This window comes from Gopherus flavomarginatus, chromosome 9 (assembly GCF_025201925.1).
Source record: "Gopherus flavomarginatus isolate rGopFla2 chromosome 9, rGopFla2.mat.asm, whole genome shotgun sequence".
Classification (NCBI taxonomy): Eukaryota; Metazoa; Chordata; order Testudines; family Testudinidae; genus Gopherus; species Gopherus flavomarginatus.
The window spans coordinates 8,233,098-8,251,830 of NC_066625.1; the positions used below are offsets into that span (position 1 = coordinate 8,233,098).

General features: G+C 48.0%; 2 protein-coding genes across 3 annotated transcripts in view; one reads left to right on the forward strand and one right to left on the reverse strand.

Moving 5' to 3' along the window:
• Positions 1–1,157: 1,157 nt before the first annotated feature.
• Positions 1,158–9,166, forward strand: TNFRSF13B (TNF receptor superfamily member 13B). Its single transcript, XM_050966599.1, has 5 exons — positions 1,158–1,431; positions 2,340–2,480; positions 3,788–3,904; positions 4,563–4,781; positions 8,680–9,166. The coding sequence occupies exons 1-5, from the start codon at positions 1,158–1,160 to the stop codon at positions 8,952–8,954; spliced, it is 1,026 nt and encodes a 341-aa protein (XP_050822556.1). The 3' UTR covers positions 8,955–9,166.
• An 8,491-nt stretch (positions 9,167–17,657) lies between these two features.
• USP22 (ubiquitin specific peptidase 22) overlaps positions 17,658–18,733 on the reverse strand; it is a 175,948-nt gene continuing 174,872 nt past the window's right edge. For both annotated transcript variants that reach the window (XM_050966576.1, XM_050966575.1), the window contains one exon: positions 17,658–18,563. In XM_050966576.1, the coding sequence (XP_050822533.1) occupies positions 18,521–18,563 (43 nt within the window). In that variant the 3' untranslated portion in view covers positions 17,658–18,520. The remainder of the gene's footprint in view (positions 18,564–18,733) is intronic.

Here is an 18,733-nt window from a genome sequence, read left to right on the forward strand (position 1 = left end):
TGGTAAGATCTCCTGCACGGAGGGGAAGGCAGCCTCAGTTGCTTGGAAGCCTTTAATTTAACTGCGTGCACACTCCACTGCCATTTTGAAAACCCACCTACTGCTCCCTCGGGAGGTTGGGGGAGAATGCATCCATCCTGAGCTTCTATACAAGAGATGGAAGGGGAACGTAGCCCCTACTCGTCCACCACGGGGAGGTGAAACTGGGGCCTCTGCTGTGCCTTTAACATCTCTTCCTCAAGAGAGGGCAGGACGGTGCCACCCTGCTGCACATGGCCAGGCTGGATCGGGCTCAGTGCCTGCACTGAGGGGTTGTTAACACGGTGCTAAGGCCCACGTACTGTGAGTGCCTCTTTCAAACCATCGAGTACCTAGCACCCAGGGAGCTTGGAAAGATTTGGACCCTTGGCGACTGGATGGTAGAGCAGGAGATGAGGAGTCAGGCATCCTGAGTTCCACCTCCAGCTTGGCTACCGGAGAAAGGCAGAGCACTAGGGCCCCAGAGACAGGGTGGTAGTTACCATGGTGCAGATGCCCAGTCAAAGGCCTCCCCTCAGGCCACACAAACTCAGCAGGTTTCTAGAGTTGTGTGTTACAAGCAGCTGTTTGCACACTGGGTGTTGTGAATGCTGGAAGCCACAGTCCCAGGCCAGGCAGGGAGGAGGTGCTGAGCTCTGCCATGTGGCTGCACCACTGAAAACCCCAGCTGTGCTGCCAGGCAGCTCAGAGAAGAAGCCACACGTTTGTTATTGCTGAGGACCTACCTGGGTGAGAAAAGATCAAAGATAGGCACTAGAACAGCAACTATGGGCCAATCCCACAACCTCAGAGCCAAACCCTTTCCAAATATCCCGGGGGCTTGGGATCAGCTTGTGGCATCCGGAATCACCTATGTGGTTTTGGCTTCAAGTTCCGGCTGGACCCCGCCATGATCTCGGAAGCACATGGACAATCTCAGGCCCACGTGGCACCATCCAGCCCTCGTCACTGTCACATTCAAGGGGGCGGAATTCTCCTCACACCCCAAGTGTTGGCTCTTTGGTGGCAGCTTCTTGCCAGAAGAGCTGATGAGCTCAGAGGCCTCCTGAGCCCAAGCCCACTCTGGAGATCAGCTCATTGTTTCTACTTAAATAGAGACTGGCCAATTTCCAGTAGGAATGCGAACAACTGTATTTGCCATTGAAGATGATCCGGTCAGGCTCTCCGCAGCCTTTCACCTTGTGCAGTTTATAGTTGTGCAAAGTAGGGGTAATACTCCACCCTGTCAGAATGGGAGCATTTTACATCCACTTATCTCTGATGTAACGGGCACCCCGAGGCACATGGTGTGGAGAATCAGGCCTCAAGCACCCTGGAAGGGGAAGCTCCTGGAAGTCACAGGGGACACCAGCAAGCTCTTTGCCCTCAGCCTTGGGTCTGGTACCTTTACAGGTAAGCAGACGCTTTGATCTAGGCCTCTTCAATACTGCAAATGCAGCTGGGTTCAGGGCCCCACTTCTCAGCTAGCTGACACTGGCTGTGATTAAAACCCAATCCTGTTTAGCAGCACTGCTGGGAGCTCGTTGCTCAGATCCACAGCCCTGGTTCTGCCCTTTGTTGGGTCCCCTGGAAGCAGGCCAAGCCCGCCTGCATTAGAGCAGTTTGATGGGGCCCGTGATACAAAAGTGCATGGCTAGTTGTGTCTCACTTGAACACAGTTGTCTGCCAAGCCCTTCCTATTTGTAAATTTCACACCTTCATCATGCCTGACCTTTTCATCTGGCAGCCTAGTCCTTTCTGCACATGTTCAATCATATCTGATGAAAAGCCCCCCTCTCTCTCTCTCTGACACACATACACACACGCACACACAATGTGCAGCTCACAAAGCGGAGCAAGGGAGGCATGGTACCATGCCACTGAAATCAATGGAAAATAGGTGCCTAACTACTTGTGTGATTCTGGGCCCTTCTCATCTAAATCCCGAGGAGGATGCAAATAGGAAGGGGTTGCTATGGGAATCAAGATGTTCTCCCCAGTGTCATAGCCTGGACTGTCCTTGGAATAAGTAAAGGCAGGGGATGGGTGGTTGCAGCTCCAGGCCCTCAGTTGATCTGACTCCGGAACAACTCCCCAAGAACACTCCTTTTGTCCAGTCTTACAGTCTTGACAAATGCCTGGCTGGCGGCTTAGGGCACACAAGGGACGGGCACATGTTCACCCCTAAGGCCCATGCAGGAGAATATGTCCACTGCTCAAACACACTCTGTGCTAATTAACCAGGTGACTCCTCTCCAGCACTCAAGGCTACCAGGTTTGGGGTGTCTTCAGATCTCCCCCCATTCCCTTCTGTTTTTCAGACATGCTTTTGATGTGCCCAAGGTGGAAGGCCATGACCAATTGCACAGAACAGCAGTACTGGGACAATCTCCTGTGCCAATGCATCTCCTGCAGAGTTGCATGTAATCGGCCCAGTGTGGAGAGATGCACTACCTTCTGCGGTGAGTGCCTAGGGAGCTGGCTGGCCAGCCACGTGCGTATACTGGGCACTGCACCACATTTGACTTGTGGGTGAATTTGTCTTCAGACATTTCTATTATCCCATTGGGCTGCAACAGGGAGGTGACTTGGCTGAAGGACTTTAACAGCGTGACACTGCAAGGGGCTGGGTGTAGAGGCTTTTGGATAACACACAGGAACTCAGCCCTCACCCCTGGGCGCCAGTGCCTTCCCACTGAGGAAAACAGGGAGGCTGGGGGCCAATATGCTGGTAGGAAGCGGGACAGTACTGAAGAAGCAGCTAGCAACAGGGGTGATAGTGAAGTCCAGCTTCTAACTGGCACTTGAAAATATCTCTGTCAAACTCTGCATTGGCTTCAACTGAGTCGTTTTCTCAGACAAGTATCTGACGCCAGAATGGTTAGGGAAATGCGACAGTTAGTGCCTGCTCCCCGCATGGCTGGCTCAGCCAGTCCCAGCATGCCCCAGGAACCAGTTTGTAGGAGATCTGTTCCTTGTCCCACAGCTCCAGCTGATCCCCCCTTCTCAGGGCCAGTTCCTTGCAGGCCCCCGCAGCTGCTCACCCCTCCTCTGTGCAGGGAAGAGGCTCGCTCTGTGAGATCTGCATCTTAAAACTAGAATGATAATCAGCAGCCCACAGGTTCCAGTGAGGGGGCAGGGGGCACTGAGCTCACCACCACCTGCATCTGGATGGGACACCCTCAGGGCAGATTTCCCATACTGCTCCAGGTGATAGGACCTGGTTATTAACTAAAGACTGGCGTCTCAGACTGGGGGCTTTCCTCAGCCCCTCTCATTCTCTGCTTGTGGGACAGAAGAGTTTATGCTGCTGAGGACTGCACTCCTTAAGTCTAATTCTGGTTTGGGGTTTAGTGTGTAGATGCTGGGGGGGCTTCGGCTAGTGATATACAGGACGATGTGGTAGACTTTTCTGGCCTTAAACTCTAGGACTCTAAAAACAAAACCTTTGGAAGATTTTTCTTCTGCCTTCAGGTTTTTAATCTCTGAGGTCATCCTGGGCTCACAGTTTCAGGCTGTTCTCTGCCCCACGAGGCCAAGGCCTTTACTTTATTAGATGTTCCTGTCTTCCCATGCTGGGGCTTTAGCAAAACCACCAAATATTGTGAGTCTCCTGACAAAACTGGCAGCACTGGTTCTGCTCGGATACCAAGGCTACCCCAGCCCCTGTAAGCAGGCCCCAGCACGTAGCTCTAGCCTCTCCCACAGCAGCAGTTCCTCTCGTGACATATTGAGCAGGATGCGTTTCTCTCTCCCTTTCACTCTCCAGCATCAATGGACTGCATCAAGCAACCCGGCTCCTACTACGATGAGCTCTTGAGAAAATGCATCAACTGCTCGGGCATCTGTGGGCAGCACCCAATCCAGTGTCTCCCGTTCTGTGAAAGTAAGGCTGCAGAATGCACCTGGCAAGCGCTCTCGTGAAGGGTGGGAGGCAGGCTCTGTGCTCATGCAAGCTTTGCTTTGGGGACATTTAAACCTGAGGGCCAAGGTAGGACGACGTATAGGTGCAACTTCTGTCCCTGGCTCTGGGCAGATGGCAGCTGACTCCAAGCCCTCTCAGGAGCTTTTGATTAGACTGTATTAGCTAAGAAGGTGGGGAAGGAAATACCAGGGCATGCTCTTCCCTCAGCCTATGCTATCTGCCTTTGGCTCTCCATCTCCTGCCAAGAACTGTGTTTCCCCCTCCTCCTTTGTACGTTTCTTTGTTTTGCACTATTGTTTGCTGGATCTATCATGCTGTAGTGCTTCTCACCTTGCTGTGCTGCCTTGGGCCAGGGGTGGTGGTGGGGAACTTCTCCATATCCTCAAGAATTGCACACCGTAGGGGGAGGAAGAGTCTTGCAAGGTGCTTACATAGAGAGGGGGTGAAGCTGAACAGAACAAGGGCTGCTCCACTTGCCACATGGAAGGGGACACCCCTGCAGATGGGAACATTTCCAAGGCAGGTTCAGAGTCTTCATCTGACTGCTGTATCACCAGGACAACGAACCCCTTCCTGCCCTGCACTGGACAACATGGATGTGGTTGTGTTTGACTTTCAGATAAACTGGTAACTACCTCATCCAGAATGCCTGCTCTGGAGCAGAAGCTAGGCAATGATCAGGACCAATGGCTGGTTGTCTACCTGCTGCTGGCGCTCTGCCTTTGCACCGTGATCTGCTCTTTGCTGGTGGGCTGGACCCACTTCAAAAGGAGGGGAGCGGAGGTCTCCTGCCAGCCCACCCCTGGGACCTGCCACAAGAGAGAGGATTCCGCAAAAGGTAAGTAACTACCAGCTGCTGGAGAAAAGAGAGAGGTTATGGGACAAAGTCAAACGGGGAGATTGTGAATGGCTAGAAGTACCCACTAACAAACCTGAGCTAGGAGATAGATTCAGACACCAAAGAACATGCCGTCGCAGTCTCTCTAGCTGGGAAGAGGACAGCGTTCCATACCTGCTACTGGCCAGAGGAATGGTTATAGGATGAACTGGTGCTCTCTGGCTGCTGCTCCATGCCCGAGGGAGGAAAGCAGTGACTAAGCTCTTAGGCATGTACCGTAGAGAAAAGGAGGAGGTACAAAGGGTACTGTCGTTCCTGGGGCACAGGCCTGAGTTCTTGTGTCTATCTCAGTATGTCACACAGTTGCAAACCAGGCAGGCCCCTGAAGGGTGTGTGCTGCTTCTCAGGAGCGGAGAATGTTTCTGGGTACGGGTCTGTCCTGGGAGCCTAATGCTGAGTTCTCTCACCTGTCCCCTAAGTGCATCTCTTCGTGAGCCTCTGAAAAGATTTTGCTCACAGAGGGGAAGGCCATTCTGATCATCTAGTCTGACCTGCCAAGCACAGGCCAGAGAATTGCATCCAGAACTACATTCAAGAATGTTCCCTAGCAGAACAGGCCAATGGATTAGCCGTGAACCCAAGAGCCTAGAGACCAGGGACGATGGTCATGTGGTTAAAGTAATGGACTGAGACCAGCACCTGTCTCTCCATTCATGACTATGCTGCAAAGTTCCTGTGTGAATTTGGGCAAGTCGCAATCTCAGAGCCCTAGAGCCTCACCTGTAAACTTCCTCACCTCAGACTGGTCGTTATACAGATGCATTTATTAATAGCTGTGAGGTGCTCAGACACTACAGCTCTGCGGGCCATGTCTGTAGACACATCTAGGCCTAATCCTGGTTCTGACATTGGCTTGGTGCATGATCTTAGCCAAGATGCAGACTCTCTGTACCTCCATTACACCTGTACCCACCTTGGTAAAGGCTTTGAGATCTTGGGCATTTAATGCAAGCTACTCTCTGGAGCCCTTTGAACTGCTAATGCTTATTAAAAGAGGACATTAGCATAGGACATGATCCAGTCACCAGCGTTCAGCTACCAAAGTGCAACCACAGGTAAAGAGAAGACTCTTCAGAATGGGCACGAGGTGGTTTGTGGCACACCTGGGACAGCTGCCACAGAAATGCTTGTCAGCTGAACTATGCAAGCCAAGCCATCACTGTTTCAGGCTCCCCAGGCCTGCAGCTGCCGTACAATCCTGACGCAATCCTCTCGTTCCACGGCAGCTCGCTGCTTGTAGCTATATTTTAAACTGTACAACAGCAGGCATGAAAGCAAGAATTGGCACCTAAAGCTAAGCCTGCTGTCTAGGAATAATCAAGCTAATACAGCGCTTTGATCTAAAGCACCATGCATCTGAGGATCTCAAAGCACATCAGGAACATTAAACATCGTTTATGTGAGGTTCATTTTACAGCTGGAGAAACAAGATCCAGAGAGCTTTAAGTCCATGGCAGAGGTGGGACTAGAACCTCAACTGCCAGGCTGGACTGTGCATTGCTGTTCAAAGGAGCAGAGCTGTGTAGCCACTGATTAACGGCCCTGGGCTCTCCCTCCTCAGGTTGGCAAGGGCTAGGAGGCAGCTGGTGAAATCCCAGGAATGAGAAGTAGTGAAAAATAAGTGTCTCTAATTAATCAGCCAGCCAATCAAGAAACAAGGCTGATCATCCTTTGATAATGATCACAGGTCTGTGTTCGTTTGGTCAGGGCGGTGATTTGGCTGCCCTGGGGCTAATTTAACAGTGGCTTCCCACTTGCTCAGTAGGGGCTGGCTGGGCAGGCTGAATATCAAGGGCTTCAGAGGCAGATCGAGGCCCAAGGCAGCTGCAGGCTCAGGCCCTAAAGACTTGATTGTGGCTTTGGCTGAGCAGTGAGCCAGCCTGTTTACAGGCAGGTGGGCCCTTGCTTTGAAAAATACTCTGGGCAAAATAGCACTATTTTGGTTCCTGATAGCCTGGACATACACAGGATGGGCAGATCCCTGTCCTGGGGAGTAAGCAGCTGAATGAGAGAGAGAAAACAAAGACTAGGGAGAGGCACCCGAGGGCAGGGAAAGGAAAAGAGAATTGAAAACGGTTCTCCTCCATGCTAGCCTGGGACTCAGGAGACCCAGTTCCATTCCCTGCTGTGCCACAGACTTCTTGTGTGACCTCGGGCCGGTCACTTAGGCCCAGATTTTTAAAGATATTTAGGTGTTGCGCTCAGCCAATGGGATTTAGACACCTCAGTGCCTAAATTCCTTTTCAAAATGAGATTTAGACTCTTAAATCAGCTAGTGGTGCGACGGTGAGCGCTGACCTTCACAGATCTGAGTCCTAACTCTGACTGATTGCAATGTAAGTTCGGTGTCTAAATACCTTAGCCCAGGAGTTCTCAGACTTCACTGCACCGTGACCCCCTTCTGACAATAATTACTACACAACTTCTGGAGCGGGGACCGAAGCCTGAGCCCACTTGAGCCCTGCTGCCCCAGGAGGGGGGCCAAAGCCAATGCCCAAGTCCCACTGCTTGGGGGTGGGGCAAAGCCTGAACCCCACTTCCCCAGGTCGAGGGGCCAAAGCTGAAGCCCTTGGGCTTTGGCCCCAGGAGGTGGGACTTGGGCTTCAGCCCAGCCCTAGCAACCCCATTAAAATGGGGTTGTGACCCACTTTGGGGTCCCGACCCACAGTTTGAAAACAGCTGCCTTAAGGCCATCTGGGCCCTGTTCTCTGTGCCTCAGTTCCCCATCTGTACGATGGGGATAACAGCTCTGCCCTGCCTCACAGGAGTGTTGCGAGGATACATTCATTAAAAAGACCATGAGGGCCTCAGATGCACCAGTGATGGGGGCCAGATAAGAACCTAAGATTGATGGTCTCTCCCTTCCATCTCATCAATATGGAAAATCAAACTTGCAACCTAATGGGTCACTTTTAGGTCACTTTTCAGTGCAGAAACGTAATATTCCTATCAGCATTTGTCTGAGGACACTGTGGCACCGGTGATTGATTTTAAAGGGCCTCCTTCAGGTTGGAAACGATTTATTGTATTTTCAGAACAATTATTATTCCCCTTGGTCCTAAGAAGATCCTAGGTGACAAGGACGGAATGCTCTGCCCGTCTCATTTTGAGAATTCTTTCAGCTGTGGGGTAGTTTTTTGCATTTCACTCCATTTGGACAATGGATCAAGGGGCCAGTCACTTGCACTCCGGTTTCTCACATCGCTGCAGTCTTCAAGCTACACACTCAGCTGTGGGAACGGCCAATCAAAGGGCAGTACAACTATTTTAAGTATCAAAGTTATTTATATTCCTAGTAGTGTTGTAATAACCCCCATCACCACTGCCACCCACCTGTATCTGAGGACTATATTACTTGATTCAGCCCCCGCAGCAGAGATCTGGCTTTCCTTGAGATCTACATCTCTACACAAAGTCAAGGGGTTAGACCTAGGCAGCTACACAGCCCTCAGTTTGTTCAAAGGCAACAGGACACATACCATGTACCAGGTTTTGGTTCAGGCAGGGCAGGAAATGGATGTCCTCTCCAGTCCTAGGACGAGCCCTGTATATTCTCCCATCCATTGGTGTTCGACACTGCATCATATGGCACTGGTTCTCCTTGCTCCTAGCTGTTAAATCTCATTTAAAGAAGTCAATAGTACATGGCCTTTTCCTAATGCTGCCCTTCCCCGTCAGCAGTTGCTGTAGTCTCAGGGCTGTTGTGTGGTCACGAAGGAGGTGGCTCTCCATCCAGGATCACACATGGAAGGGGAGGAAGACACGAGCTAGCCTCCTACAAAGATGTGGCACCTGCCCCTTGGGAACCTTTGCTCTAATACAGGTTGTGTCTTTACAGATCACTTAGTGGAAGCGGGGAGCGTTGGAGGTGGCTCCACTGGGAGCAGACTACCAGAGCCTGTGGAAACCTGTGGCTTCTGCTTCCCTGAACAAGGGCCTGCCATGCAGGAGACCAAAGCATGTCACAGCTCCTCCTATCATCCTGGAGCAAGGGCTACTGCCTCACAGGCTGGGATATCCAGCACAGGAAGTGCTGGGGCTATCCCCACCCCTGAGGATGGCCATTTCAAAATCATATGCTCCCCATCACAAGAGAAGACACCGATGACATGAACTCATTGAGCAATGCAGTGATCAAGGAGAGAAGTAACACTCCCCACACTCAGAATAAAGCTGCTTGCATTTGATCCTTGCTGTCAAACACAACTGTACCTTGCCTGCCAATCACGATAGAAGCTACCTTCACACCATGGAAACAGACTGTGGACAGTCACTATTTTCCTCTACTATGGAAATAAAATTCTCATGATTGTTATGCACTCACCATAAAAGTCTCTTGCATCCTTTCCATATAGCATCACACATCCTCTAACCTGACCTCTCCAGGTTCTTCGAAGACTCTAGCGTCAGTGGAACCAAAAATTAAATCAGGCTTTTCAAAGCAATTCTCAAGCAACGGGAGTGACATGTATTTTATAAAGGGGACAGATGCAGAGAAACTGGATCCACTGCAGCTAGTCAGTGCTAGCCCTAGTCCACCAGAGCACAAGTAGCAAGTTCTTCATCCCCATATTTCATAAACTCCCGAGATATTGTGCAGCTTGACACTTCACCCATAGACTCACAGAAATGTAGGACTGGAAGGGACCTCAAGAGGTCCTCTGCTCCATTTCCGTACTGAAGCAGGAACCAAGTATGTACATCATCCCGGTCAGGAATTGTCTAAACTGTTCTTAAAAGCCTCCAATGGCAGAGATCCCCCAACCTCCCTTGGTAACCTATTCCAGTGCTTAACTAGCCTTAGAGTTAGAAAGCTTTTCCTAATATCTAACCTAAATCTTCCCGAGCGCAAACTAAGCTGATTGCTTCTTGTCCTACCCTCAGTGGACGTGGAGAATAATTGATCACTGTCCTCTTTATAAACAACCTTTTACATATTTGAAGATGTTACCATGCCCCCTCCCACCCCAGCCTTCTCTTCTCTAAACATGCCCAGCTCTTTCAATCATCGTTCTGGGTTTCAGCCAGGAAACCTCCCTTCTCCCAAAATTCTTTTCTTAATGATTAAAACGAACAGGGATTTTAAAGAGCTATTTTAAAAGTTGTTATAAATGTCTCGGACCTTTGTCTTCTAGTTACAGATAACATTTGGCCTTGATGCTTCTCCTGCCACCTACCATTATGGCACCATGAGTTCAGATCCAAGCTTCAGTAGCAGCCACTGCTAGCAGAGGAAAGCTAAACTATACTAGCCCTGTAATGGATTAGCTGTGCTGCCCGGCAGGACCGTGCTGCCTTGAGAACTCATTGATGGCTACGTGTTATGGTGACAATAGGAGTATGTTTTTCAGCTTCCACAGGCCTGGTCTACACTACACGTTTAAACCGATTTTAGCAGTGTTAAACCGATTTAACGCTGTACCCGTCCACACAATGAGGCCCTTTATATCGCTATAAAGAGCTCTTTAAATTGGTTTCTGTACTTCTCCTCGACAAGAGGAGTAGCGCTGAAATCGGTATTACCATATCAGATTAGGGTTAGTGTGGCCGCAAATCGACGGTATTGGCCTCCGGGCGGTATCCCACAGTGCACCATTGTGACCGCTCTGGACAGCAATCTGAACTCGGATGCACTGCCCAGGTAAACAGGAAAAGCCCCGTGAACTTTTGAATTGCATTTTCTGTTTGCCCAGCATGGAGTTCTGATCAGCACGGGTGGCCATGCAGTCCCAAATCCAAAAAGAGCTCCAGCGTGGACTGTACAGGAGTAACTGGATCTGACCGCTGTATGGGGAAACAAATCTGTTCCATCAGAGCTCCATTACAGAAGACGAAATGCCAAAGCATTTGAAAAAAATTTCCAGGCTATGGTACAGAGTCCACAGCACAGTGCTGCATGACAAGCGTTAACAGAAAGCCAAAGAATCAAATGGACGCTCATGAAGGGAGGGAGGGGGTACTGAGGACTCCAGCTATCCCACAGTCCCCAGCAGTCTTCGAAAAGTATTTGCATTCTTGGCTGAGCTCCCAATGTCTGTAGGGTCAAACACATTGTCCAGGGTGGCTCAGGGTACAGCTTGTCAATGTACTCCGTCCCCTCCCCCCCATGAAAGAAAAGGGAAAAAAATCGTTTCTTGACTTTTTTCAATGTTACCCTATGTCTACTGAATGCTGCTGGTAGACGCGATGCTGCAGCAGTGAAGAGCAGTATCCACTCCCCTCCCCTCCCCAGTGGCAGACGGTACAATATGACTGCTATCCGTCATCATCAGCCCGTGAGTGCTCCTGGCTGGCCTAAGGTGAGGCTAGACGGGGGCGCCTGGGTAAAAATAGGACTAATTCCCGGTCATTCCCAGCAGATGGTACAGAACGGCTGGTAACTGTCCTAATCATAGCAACTGGGGGCTGAGCTCCATCAGCCCCCTCCCTTTCATGTGTAAAGAAAAGATTCTGTACTGCCTGGACTATCATAGCAGCGGGATGCTAGGCTCCTCTCCCCTGCACCGCTTAATGTCCTGCCTGGACTGTCATAGCAGCTGGAGGCTGCCTCCCCACCATTTTATCTCAGTAACAAGCCAGTGTTTATTCCTGCATTCTTTATTACTTCAATCACACAAATGGCGGGGACACTACCATGGTAGCCCAGGAAGGTTTGGGGAGGAGGGAAGCAACGGGTGGGGTTGCTGCAGGGACACCCCCTAGAATGCTATGCAGCTCATTTCTGCGGGATCTGACATGGAGCAGCTGTGCTCTCCGGTTCTCTAGTACACTTGCCCCATATTCTAGGCAGGACTGACTATTTTTAGATACCATAAAGGAGGGAATGACCCAGGGGGTCATTCTCATTTTTGTCTTTGCGCCCCCAGCTGAACTCAGCCAGGGGCACCCATGACAGCAGCAGACGGTACAGAATGACAGATAACCGTCTCTGCTGTCATGCAAAGGCAAATGAATGCTGCTGTGTAGTGCTGCAGTATCGCCTCTCTCAGCGGCATCCAGTACACATACAGTGACAGTAAAAAAAGGCTGAACGGGCTCCATGGTTCCCGTGCTATGGTGTCTGCCAGGGCAATCCAGGGAAAAAGGGTGCAAAATGATTGTCTGCTGTTGCTTTCCCGGAGGAAGGAATGACTGACGACATTTACCCAGAACCACCCGCGACAATGATTTTTACCCCATCAGGCACTGGGATCTCAACCCAGAATTCCAAGGGGCGGGGGAGACTGCGGGAACTATGGGATAGCTACGGAATAGCTACCCACAGTGCAAGGCTCCAGAAAATCGACGCTAGCCTCGGACCATGGACGCACACCGCCGAATTAATGTGCTTAGTGTGGCCACGTGCACTCGACTTTATACAATCTGTTTTACAAAACTGGTTTATGTAAAATCAGAATAATCCCATAGTGTAGACATACACACAGAAGATTCCTTGAAGCAGAGAAAGTTCTGCAAGGAGTATGGGGCAAGCCAGATTGCCACTTGCATTTCTGAGATGCTAAAAATAGACCTCCTGGGTGGGTGGGGAGGTGACTGGCTCTGACTGATCCATGACACTGCTGAGGTGGCAGCTAGGACAGACACTAAAACCATAGTAGCGACTGGTTAGAATACTCCCAAGAATCACTTTTTACATACAATGCGTTTCTAAAAATTATTTTGAAAACCTTCCCCAGTTGAGTGGCTCCATTACTGAATGGGACTCGTCTCTGGGGGAGCTACCATTTCAGTGACTCAGCAGTGAATAGACATGTCCGATATCACCTTACACCTCACAAAGAGGAGAAATTTCAGGACTCAACAGAAACCAAGTAAAAGTGGAGCACTTCAAAAACTGTTTTAATGTGAGTACTGTAACTACACACATCTTGGTTTGAATTAACTGTTTCTATTTGGTCCTGAATTTCCATTGTCAGTCTGCTTTATGAGATTCAAGAGACATGGTGGCCCAACTCCTTTGGGTGACAGAGACAAGCTTTCAAGCTATACAGAGCTCTTCTTCATGACATTCCAGGCAGCAATTGTCTCTCTCATTATTCTTGTGTGTTGTATTTTTGGCCCTTATATTGGCTAGGGATATTCTCTTTATAGTGCAGTGACTGGGACATCTTTTCTATTGCATGGCATTTACATTTAGAAAAAGGAACCTTTCCAAACTTTTACTTAAAATCTCATTTATCCTGCCTGCTTTCTCAAACACAAGGAGATGTCGAAACGTTGCCAGCCTAAGCGTAACGTCTGCTTACCAGGATGCTGAAACAAACTAACAATATTTTATAACCGGTTAAAAATATGAAGTCACTTGTTTGCAGCACTGCAGTAACTATGTGCGAGGTGCAATACAGTGCTCGAGATCTTTTGTCAGTGAGGTTTAGAATAGATATTTCCTATCTTACTGAGCAATTTCCAGTGTCCCATGCTTAATACACTCTGAATTTTAGTGCTAGGACAGCTTGTTTCCCAGCCCTCAGCTCTGAACTCAAGGTCCTTTTAGAAAGGAGAATATTTTTTTCTTGAGTTCCTTGAACACTACTAGTACAAGCCCACTGTATCGGGAGGGGGTGAAAGTATCAGAGCCAGCACTACCACCATTTAAAGGTCCAAGCAGTTTTAAACCAAGCACCTGTGGTTAAAGGAGAGGGCTGTTTCCTGACTGTTGATGACCAGCTGGGGAAGTGGAGGGAATTGATACAAAATGAGCCAGTCAGTAGATGCCAGGAAAAGCCTGACCTGAAGGTCATTATTGCTCTTTCTAAACCATGTGATGTTTTATAAACCAGGAAGATAAAACTGCAGTTTGATCCAGTTTCTTTTCAGGACGAGGCTTTTGCTGGCAGCACTGGGAAAGCAGGACTAGGAACTTTAAATGTCCTATTTGAACTAACAGAAGTGACACAAGGATCATTTGCAGTGATGCGGCACCAATATTTTGTTTGTGGATGAACTTAGTACTGGTGAAAGTACTTCACTGACAGCCCTGGAAAATGACACCCAGTATTCAGCAACAGAAAGTTGTACAGGTACAAGACAGCTGTGTTAGTGTGGCTCTAAGCATGCAATGGACGGAGTGCACTTAGGAGTGAGAGGAGGCCTCAGGCTCCAAGGAATAACAGTTATGATCTCCCCATCCAGTCAGCACCAACTACGATAGTTGTCAGGTCCTTGTTCATTGGAACCTGGGTTGAGACTACAGACACTTGGTTTTACATAAGCTTCATAGCCTTTGATGGTAATAACTTTCAGCCACCACCACCCTGGGCTGGGCTGAATTGGCCACCTTCTGATGAAAGGCTCAACCTCCCATTACCAAACTCCCAAGATGTGGCACATGAAGCTGTAAAGATCTGACAGGTGCCAGTTTAGCTCAAATGCTCTGGGTTCTCAAGTGCAGCTCCTTCCAATGCATGGGTAAGCATCTTAGTGATGCAAACTATGGTTGCCAATTTTGGTTGGAGATATTCCTGGAGGTTTCATCACGATAATCTTTAATGTCTGGAAACTCCAGGACAATCCTGAAGCGTTGGCAACCCTAAGAGAAACAGCTCAGACACCTGCTTCCCTGACTCCCAGGAAAATATCCTCATTGTTTAAAAAGAGCAGCAGTCTCCTGTGGAAAGGGACAAATATCAAAGAGCTCACTCCGCCACTACCAATACGTTTTCAGTTGGGGCACCAACAGGCTCGTGTGCACGAGGAGGCCACGACACCGTTCACATTCATTCAGAGTCCACTTGCCCTCTGGCAGGCCTCCTCTCTGGTTACCAGGCAACCAGAATGGCAGTGATGACCACTAAGCACTGCCCATTCTCTGGCACTCACTGCAACAGAGGAGGGAAGAGCCGCTGTGGCCCACAATAGCATGCACCTTGCGTAGTCCTTCCAACATGACCACGATAAATGGGAGGGGAACACTCCACGTAACCACACACACGCCTTCCACCTCTGACAGTGTTTAAACAATCTCTGTATGACTATACTACAGAAAAAAGTAGCCTGGGATGCACCAGTCAATTAAACAAGGGGACAAATTATTTACATAAACTCCAAAGTACAACAATTAGAGATGTTGAAGCAACAGACGCAAGAGAATCAATAGACTTTGCATCAAGGCTGCTGCTGTTGCTGCTGTCTAATGACAGGCCCGATAGCTCTGACCACACATGACAGAAGGTACTTCCTCTTTTGAGACACTGGTTACGTTTCCCTCTATTACTAGGAATTGAGCTAGTGGGTGCAAACAGTTCCTCTCATACTCACAATTTATAGTACAAGCCTCTACTGGGCACCACAATGAAGCAGTTGTCTCCAGTAACTCCTGGTCTAGAGGCAGGGAGAGGGGGTAGGGCCAACATGCTATATTGTAATTTTCTCTGGGCTTCATTTTTCTGTCATGTGCAGAACCAAGCACACTGCGGGCCCCTAAACACACCACACACACACACTTTATGATGAACCTGGTTCTCCAATAGCAGTCTCAGTCATTGGTAACTTCTTCTGATCCTTCATCAGAACAGAAGGAGCAATGCAAAGGAAAAAAAAATAGCTGTTTTAAAGAAGTGTTTAAGGTCAGGGGTTGAAACAACAGGAGGATAACCAGTTGGTGAAGCAGGCAGGTTTTAGCTACTGGCTGTCAACAAATTAGGTAGCTGTAACTTGATCAGTAAACTTCTAAATCAGCGGGAAACCATCTTATTGCATGGTAAGACTTTCTTATACAGTAGGAGCTCTGTTGAAGGGGATGTGGCCCCCTCTATGAGACAGCTGGATTAGGAGTGGTGGGGGTGAAACTGGGGCAGGTAATCTCCCAGTTCTACAATGTATGTAACTACAGAGTGTGATCTGCACGTCATTTAGAAAGAGGAGATGAACAAGGGTAGGGCCTATTGGTCTGTATAGAGCAAAGGGCATTCCACTGATGTAGCACTGGTTTTTAGAACAGTGGCAGGCCTTCCACTTCTAAAGGAACAAAGATGATCCCCTCTTCCCTCAATAACCAGGATTCAGTACTGTGATTTACCACTGCTGAAGCAGCAACAAGCCTTTCAGTACAGGATATAGAGATCAATGTTACAGCAAAAACCTGTGTTCAATATGCCTCAAATTCTAGGCTCAAAAGCAGAAACAGAGCAGTGAAAAAGTCAGTGAAGATCCATTAATGCAAAGGATGGTCCTTTCACAGTGCATGAGAGAAAAAGGCAGCAGTGTGGTTTGCAGGGTTGGCCTTGTCACCCAAACGCTTAGGCTGCAAACAATAAGCTCTAGTGGCCTAGTAAAAATAGAATTCATTTGTTTGACTTCTAACAGCTCTCACCATCACAAAGCCAATTGACTCACTGTACAATAATGCTTATACGCCACACGGTGGTGCCCCTTCTTCAGTAACATAGCAAGGTGGTGGTTTGAACTGCATCAGTACACACAGGCTAGGGAATAGTGAAAGGCTGATTCTTGTCTTCCACTGCAAGCTTACTGCATTATTAAAAGGTAGCAGGAAGCCGTTGTTGAGTGCCTACAGAATAGCACACAGCCCTGGCATGGAGGGATCTTCCTTTAGAATCAGCATGCCATCCACTAGTATTGCTCTAGCAGGCTCTCACTGGCAACAACAAACAACATCATCATAATCATGAATTTAAACCCTGCAGTAGCCAATTATGATCTTTACCAAATCAAGCCAGAAGTATTCTGAGTTTATGCGGTGGAGGAGACAGGCTAAGAAACCCTAGAAAAATACTTACCATGCAGGAATAGTACTGCCTAGCTGCCCCGACCCTTTAACATGATCTTATTCTTTTCCCTGTGCATAGACTAGCAAGGTGCTCATACCAGAAACACCTTTACATGTTCTCCACCCCCCAAGTCTTTCATGAAACAGATCAACATGCTCCAAGTCTTTCTTAAGCAGGCAGACACCTGCAAGTTTTCTCTAGGGTAGAGGGACTGGTCTAACCTTTTCAAATTCTATGTTTAGCTTTGCAGCCAAGGTGTCTCTGCCTCGCCCCCCAGTCTTGACCTAGGCCTTGGAAAGGAGAATATTTGCTACTACAATCAAAGCAAGATTGCTTAAGTATGTTTGCAGGAAAAAAAAAAACCGACCTTTTCAGTGTGACCCTTACACAAAGAAATACAATGGCTAAATCCTTCAACAGACTAACATTTGCAAATTTTCCACGAGGAAGCAGCGGCAGCAGCCAAAAAACCAATTTTTCTTTCCTTTTTGAGCTCTGCATTCTGAGGGGTTAAGAAGTAAATAAACCCTTTTCTCATGGACTGCAATTCTATCTACAGTCCTGCTTCCTGGGAGTTAAACATAGTTACAGTCAGTGTCTAGACAGGTAAATGGGCTGCTCTTAAGTGGGAGGGGTGGTGGGGAAGAGAAGGGTGAAAGAGTGGAGAACAAACATATTTGTGACAAAACAGAAGTGAGCCTGCACACCAGCTGCTAAGTGTTAAGGACGTACATAAGGATTGGATTCCATAAAGGGGAGAGGAGTCTAAGGAGTTAATAAATGTGGGAGGAGAGAAGGAACCAATAAAAACATAGCACATACCAGGAAAATGCTTTGTTTACTTTAAAGCCTAGCATACTGCAGAAGTGCTCAATAGCTGCAAATCTAGGCCTCCATACTGCACTCAGCAGCAGCCACAGCTAGCAGATGGCAGATTTGCAATACTAACATCAGGCCAAATGCCACCTCTCTTTGAGGGGACTTGGCAGAACCGGGGGAGGGAGCAAAACAACCAGCAAACAACAAAACCGGTGATTTTAAGAAATCAAACTTATTGACAACGTTGAAAAAAGAACCAAGACCACTGTTACAGTATAAACACGCCAATTCATTCATTTTACTGATGGTTCCATTTATGAATTTCATTCTCGTGAAAAAAGGGAATAAAAGGAAAAAAATTAAGAAAATAGCTATTTATAGAAAAACAAAACAAAACAAAGGGCTCAAACAGAAAAGAATCTGTGCAGATGCTTTGATGAGCAGTCTGATGGCAGATTACCACCTGTGCAGCAGGCATGCTTGAAAACCTGTCTCAGTACTGTAGCTTCAGTTCCACAATCCAGGATTTCTTTTACTTTTGTCGAAAAAAAGAGCCTAATAGTTTCATACTGTATTTATTTAATAACTAAAATTCACAAATAAAAAGATACTTGCAAAGTCCTTTAGTTGTGTCATCCCATTCTCCTCCACTTTACTGCTTTCAGACCCATATGCATCAAAAATGGGCTTGGATTTTTAATAATAACTGTTATATGATTGGTCAGTTGGAGCTGAAGCACCAATGGAGAAGATGCTTTATGGAGATGATGGCACACCCCCTTGCCTTCCCACACACTTTTTGGAGGAACATAGGAGATGTACCAGTGCCCGGACTCCTCTGCTCCCATTTCCCCCACCCAGAGCATTCCTCTCATTTTATATTTCTGCTCTTAAGTGACTGACTGTAGCCTCTTTTTTCCCCCCCTTTCTGTCCTTGCGGGACTGCATACACGTTGGACATTGTTCATTTCTTACTCCGCCAGGCTGTGAGCCAGTGTCAAGTAGGTCTTGTTACTGCTCAGTGCTAGTTGTTGTTTAATGGGTCTTTTCATTTCAGGTAGGTTTGTGTGTCATTTTAGAAGGCTTGCTTATTTTCTTCCTTTCATTTATCTGACAAGCTGCTGGATAAGGCTACTCATATTCCAGGAACTGTTTGTGATAGAACAGCAAATATCTGCAAAAAGGAAGACACAACACAACTTTAACCTTATGCTGTACATTTTAAATCCCAATGACCAATCCAGCTATGATAAAAACAAGGACTATTAGTGCTATTTTTCTTTGACAGCTGGAACAATTCCAGGGAAGTGTGTTAGTTTCATAGGATGACCACAAAAAATAAAA

Coding starts and splice junctions, on each gene's coding strand:
- TNFRSF13B (XM_050966599.1), top strand. CDS start 1,158: ATGCGAACAACTGTATTTGCCATTGAAGATGATCCGGTCAGGCTCTCC. Junction 3,905..4,562: donor GTGTCTCCCGTTCTGTGAAA/GTAAGGCTGCAG, acceptor TTTGACTTTCAG/ATAAACTGGTAACTACCTCA. Junction 4,782..8,679: donor GAGAGAGGATTCCGCAAAAG/GTAAGTAACTAC, acceptor GTGTCTTTACAG/ATCACTTAGTGGAAGCGGGG.